This window comes from Strongylocentrotus purpuratus, unplaced genomic scaffold (assembly GCF_000002235.5).
Source record: "Strongylocentrotus purpuratus isolate Spur 01 unplaced genomic scaffold, Spur_5.0 spur5_scaffold_4, whole genome shotgun sequence".
Lineage (NCBI taxonomy): Eukaryota > Metazoa > Echinodermata > Echinoidea > Camarodonta > Strongylocentrotidae > Strongylocentrotus > Strongylocentrotus purpuratus.
The window spans coordinates 14,830,768-14,836,767 of NW_022145610.1; the positions used below are offsets into that span (position 1 = coordinate 14,830,768).

A 6,000-nucleotide genomic window follows, 5' to 3' on the forward strand; every position below is an offset into this window, starting at 1 on the left:
TCCTCGACTTTGTATTTAATTTTAATTTGTTCGTTCATCAGTATATTTGGGTAAGACAGGTACATGTATTAAAGGGGAACCCTTTGCACATGCACAGTAACTGAGTATATATTGTGGGTTAAATGGACCACCTCCCAAAAAGAAATAAACGCCAAAATAGAAACAAACAAATGTGAAACCTTTTGCACATGCACAGTAAATGAGTATATATTGTGGATTAAATGGACCACCTCCCAAAAAGAAATAAACAACAAAACAGAAACAAAGGAAGAAAAATTCTCTTCTCTCCAGCAAATCAAATAGTTTATGTTTTATTATATTTTTGTTTACTTTTCCTCTAGAGAAAGAGAGAAGCTCCACAGAGACCACGCCTCTAAAGCAGAAGCTAGCCAATCAGAGGGCTAAGCTAGCATCGCAAGGCAAGGCACAACCAAAGAGCACCAACCAACAACTCAAGCCTACAGAATAGTAAGTTTGTTAAAGCCTTTAGTCTTTACACTAACGTCCTGTATTTGTTTAGATCACTTTAATTCAGTGATACATACACCAGGAGAGCACCATATTTGTGCCAATACTTTACTTTACTGTCAAAAAGCATAAAAATCATTTTACACTTGGTCATTGTGAAATTTGATACCTCTAAATAGGGTTTGTTAAAATGCAAACAAAATAATGTAAATCCTTTCACGTTAAAGTTGCTTTCATTTGAGTTGAGTCATGATTGAAGTAAATGGATTTGAGAAAAAGTTCTTTGCACAGTACAGTAGCACATCTACTTTTCTTGTACTTTAAGATATGGTCCACTTAAAGGGCAATTCCATGCCAAGTGTCCTATATGACATACATCATTTTTCTTCATATTGCATCAAAACATGAAGAATATCATGGAATGAATATTGAGTTATAGTGCTACATGTATCTTGTATGAAAACAATGGAAGATGGCATATTTTGTTCATTTTTTTGTACATAAATATATATATATATATATATATATATATATAAAACAAATCCATTTCATAAACTATACTGTCTTTTCTATCTCACAGTATTGCTGATTTACAAGCCAAACTGAAAGCCAACGACGTCCGCAGGCAGAAGATCGATGATGAACTTTTTGGTGTCATTTAAACATATCATTTGGATCGTAAAGTCCAACAACAATACCAACACTTATAAACCACACATAATCACTACATGATCTGCTTACATTTATGAATGCAAAATTTTTTTAATAAAATTATTGTAGATTATTTTATCAAAGATTGATTTATTTTCTACAGTTTCTTCCACATTGGGTCTGTATAACAAAGACATCAAACTCTTCTCACTCTGTTGCTGGGTTGGTGGGTGGGTGGGTAGACAGTTAATGCATTAACTTATTCCCTGGAGTGCCTCAGGATGGTCTATTAGGTACTGTTTTATTCTAATAGCAATAAAAAGTCTATTCATTATTTAGATTTGAAAGACCGTCTCTGCCATGTATATGCATTAACTTAGTCACCAGAGTGCCTCAGGATAGTCTATTAGGTACTGTTTTATTCTAATAGCAATAAAAAGTCATTTCATCTTTGTGATTTGAAGGACTGCCTCTGCCATGTTTCAGCTTGCCTTAGAAAATAAAGTTGTTCAATCAATACATATCATCTGGGCCCCGTCTTATAAAGAGTTATGATTGATCCAAATCAATCGTAAGTCCTCCAATCAATCGCAAGTTTGCAGTCTCTTATCTATTTATGTCATAGTTGCGATTGATATCAATCAGAAATAAGTTGCGATTGATATCAAATCATTATAAAACGGGGCGCAGTTCAGTGTCAGAAGGGCACTAACTCTGCACTTAAGTGTATGAATTAACACCCTTCTGGCTCCAAACAGACGATATATATATAAAATGCAGGTGACCACTCGCACCTGTTTGTGTGATTTATCCTATTGGCCCGAATTCACAAAGGAGGTTTAATTAATTAAATCATGGTCTAAGCCGAGGTTTAAACCCCTACCAAGGTGTAAAAAAAATGGGGGGAAATATGCGGATACCAGTAATCATATGCACATGAGGACATGCACATACATGTACTAGGCCTGCTAGTTATTTTTATGGAGGTTAAAAGGCAGGTTATTCTACTGACTGTACTTCAGATTAACGTATACTGCCACCTGTTGCTCACAAGTTCCCAATGTGTCAACATCCATGCCCTGCAATGCATCACTAACTGATCAGGTGCACATGATGGTGCTTGTGTACAGGAAGTCAAAATGGCTCTATGTACCGCCTTCGCTGAAAGATGGCGCAATTGAAAATACATAACAGCAGTGGTAGGGATGTCAGTAAAATTACTACTGCTTTAAACCATGGATTGAGATAAAACTCCTTTGTGAATTTAGGCCATTAATATTATGCTTATATGTGTGTTGTGTCTCTCATGTACATTGAGTTCGTAGAAAACAAAATACGCAACTTCTAAAGTGTTCCTCACCAACATTCTTTTCTTGAAATCGGAATTTGAAAACAACATCTCTGTCCATGACTATTTAATATACATGTATGTGTACATTTTCTAGTGGTTTTTTTGTTGTTGGTTTATTTGTGATTTAACAATGTATAGCATGACATCTTGGTGTGTGTACATGTATTCATATATTTCAATTAGCAGCAGAAATCATTCCAGTGATCTTATACTTGGATCGATACAAGCATTTCTACCCTCCTGCTCAAATGAGTTAGATTGTCTGTAGCTATTCATCAACATTCCAATTCATCCATGCCATTTTGGTGTACCATTTGATATGATATGATATGAGCATGACCTATAAGATTCTTCAGGAAATGATTTGAGAAAAGAGGGTCAGTATTTAAAGTAGTCACCCAAAGAAAATCAAGACAAATGATAATTATGGACAAATTATATATGGTTGGAAAGATTTTCTCTTGAAAAACACGAATAATTATCTGAAAAATCATATAAATATCATGGAAAGGCGTAAAATGCTGCTTTGTGGCTAGCTGTGTCTTGCATGAGACGTCACAAATCTTGACACTACGGAGGACCGCTGAAGGCAGACAATCTGGATCTCAAAATTAACATTTTTGAGAGATAATTACTTTGGGCCCCAAACATATTTTGAAGAGAGAAGTTATTCCCCTTCATCATGATATGAATTTTGCGTCATTCAAAACACTTTTGATTCTTCGGGTGACTACTTTAAGGGAGTAATTAGTTAGATTTGTTGATGGCCAAATATTAAATGATTTTAATTGTATCCCAAATGAAGTAAGTACATGCTTCCCCTTCTAGCATTCCAACAAGATTTCTACAGCAATTAATTTATTTGTATAGAAATTATAGAACATATTACATGTACATAGAAAATGCAACAACAAAAAAAGAGAAAATTTGAAAGAAAATAAATTTCTTGACTGATGAATATAGAGTAAAAACTACAAATACTGTTTCTTTTGTGTCATTTATATTACATTATGTGCTCTGAAACTTCTGTGATTTTACCCTTTGGTTGTTTGCATGCAGGCGCGGATCCAGGATTTCTTAGTGGGGGGGGGGGGGGGGGGGGGGGGGCAAATTTGAAATTATGCCAGCCAAATATTGGTACGTAATGGTGACCAGCAGTGACGTAATTGGGGGGGAGGGTGCAGGGAGGGGCGAGTTTTCCCCTCCCTCCTCAGCGAAGCGCGAAAGCTTTGACATTTCAATAAATTATTAGAGAAAGAAGATGATTCGTTCGCGCAAAGCGCGGGAGTTTTTTTACGTTTCATTAAATCATTAGAGAAAGGAGACGATTTATTGTACCGGCCTCGACTCTTAATTCTTGTCTAAATTCAGCCCCCCCCCCCCCTAATTGTGACACTGGCAGGTCACTAATTGGCGTGGGGTTCAGGGGGCAGAGCCCCCGGAAGCTCAAGGGTTTTAGGCACTTAATTACGGTCAGATGAGTATCAAGGGGCCCGCCTAAGGGCTCTTGGTTGGGTCCAGGGGGCAGAGCCCCAGGAATCTCGGGGGTTTTAGGCGTTTAATTACGGTCAGATAAGCACTTTTTGATGCCTTATTATTTTGTGACACTGGCAGGACACTATTTGGCACGGGGTCCAGGGGGCAGAGCCCCCAGAAATCAGGGGTTTTACCGTCAGATGAGCATCTAAGGGCCCACCTTAGTGCCTTATGTGGAATTCGAGGGGCAGAGCTTTCGGGGTTTTAGGCCTTTAGGTCAGATGAGCATATTTTGATACCTCATTATAATGTGACACTGGTAGTTAACTATTTTTTCTTTCTTGCTCTCTTTCTTTCTATTTCTCTTTAATATACTTTTTCAAAAAAAAGTGTGGGGGGGGGGGGCTCGAGGATTCAGATCCCCGCCGTTCCGCGGGCCCTGACATGTAGGCATCTCAAGAAGCATTTTCCTGCCTGGCTTTAAATTTAGGAATTTGTCATTTTCCAACAAACGCATAAAAAAGTATAATTTACTTAAAAGTGAGGAAAAATCTCGGAAAATTATGTCATTAAAGCATTATTTGTAAACCACTGTTATGGAATTAGAAATAAACCACGCTTGAATTTTATTTCCCTAAAGCCCCCCCCCCCTTCCCCTACGCCAGTGCACCCTCCCCCCCCCCCCCCCCCCCCCCGATCTACACCTTGTTGGCGGGAAAATTGCAACTGATATCCCTTACCTTTCTTCATTCTTTTTTTTTCTTTCCCTTTCTCTCTTTCCCATTCCCTCCCCTTCCTTCTCTCTCTTTTAGGTCTGCTGGGGGGGGGGGCAAGGTCATTTTGGCTCCCACCCCGCCCCACACATTGTTGGCGGGATGGATTAACCGCAACTAATCTCCCATTCTTTTCTCCCGTTTCTTTTCTTCTACCTCTCTTTTGTTCCCTTTTAGCTATCCTCTTTACCTTTTCTTTCCTTCTCTCTCTTTTTTTTTATAGCGAGGACGGGGAGGGGGGGGGGGAGAGGCAAGGGCCTTTTGCCCCCCCCCCCGATCCACAACTTGTTGGCGGAAAATTGCAACCGATATCCCCCTTCTTTTCTTTTCTTCTTCCTCTTATTTCCTTCCCTTTATCTCCTCTTTTCCTTTTTTCTTTCCCATTCCTTCCTTCTCTTTTATTTTTTGATTGGTGGGGGGGGGGGGGGAGGCAACAGCCTGGGAAGCAAGTCATTTTGCCCCCCCCCCCTCCCCCGATATTCTTCTTCTTTTCTTTTCTTCTTCCTCTTCTTTTTCACCCTTTCTCTCCTCTTTCCCTTTCCCTTTTTTTCCTTCTCTCTATCTCTTTTTTTTTTTTGTTTGCGGGGGGGGGGGGGCAAGGTCCTTTGGGTTTAAATGTCTGGATACGCCATTATATTTCATTCAAAAGTTACTCTTTGATTTACGGCTTTATGGCTTTCATTCTTCCATGTTTTTAATACCAATATTCATGAATACGTAAGAAAACAAAGAACACAAACTGCATTAGTTACAAAACAAATACGATATAAAAAGGGGAAAATTTAGAAAACACTAACAGTTTAATGTACAGAGCCCCACCCCGCTCTGTACCGTGATGGACTACCTTCGGTTGACCGATTGTACCATCTCCTCAATTTTGATCTTGGATACTAGATTTTAGTCATGTTTTCTTCCTTTAATCTAGTCGCGTTTGAATTGCTCTGTGCATGAAGTTCTTTCACAACTTGTTAAAGGTAATGCAAAGTTTCGGGAAATTTTGAAAATCGGGTGGATAGTAATTCTTTAAAATGTTGATATATTTGGAAGCCCCTGTGGGTGTATTATAAGCACTAGAAAATTTAGCCTTTAAAACACGCTTTATAAATTTTTTTAAAAAATAACAGCGCCTTAGGTCATTCCATGGTAACTGCGACCACAAGCATATCATAATATGCAGCTCTGATATATTATTTCCAAACGGAAATAGCAAATCGGTCAATTATTGTAGTCAAGAAACATTGTTTTAAAGGTACTATATCCCTTTTGCAGGTCAAAAAAATG

General features: G+C 38.5%; 1 protein-coding gene across 2 annotated transcripts in view; it reads left to right on the forward strand.

The window, feature by feature from the left end:
* LOC591670 (coiled-coil domain-containing protein 18) overlaps positions 1-3,448 on the forward strand; it is a 31,174-nt gene extending 27,726 nt beyond the window's left edge. For both annotated transcript variants that reach the window (XM_030998161.1, XM_030998162.1), the window contains exons 28-29: positions 342-468; positions 1,049-3,448. In XM_030998161.1, coding sequence (XP_030854021.1) covers positions 342-468; positions 1,049-1,130 — 209 coding nt within the window. In that variant the 3' untranslated portion in view covers positions 1,131-3,448. The remainder of the gene's footprint in view (positions 1-341; positions 469-1,048) is intronic.
* Positions 3,449-6,000: the final 2,552 nt, after the last annotated feature.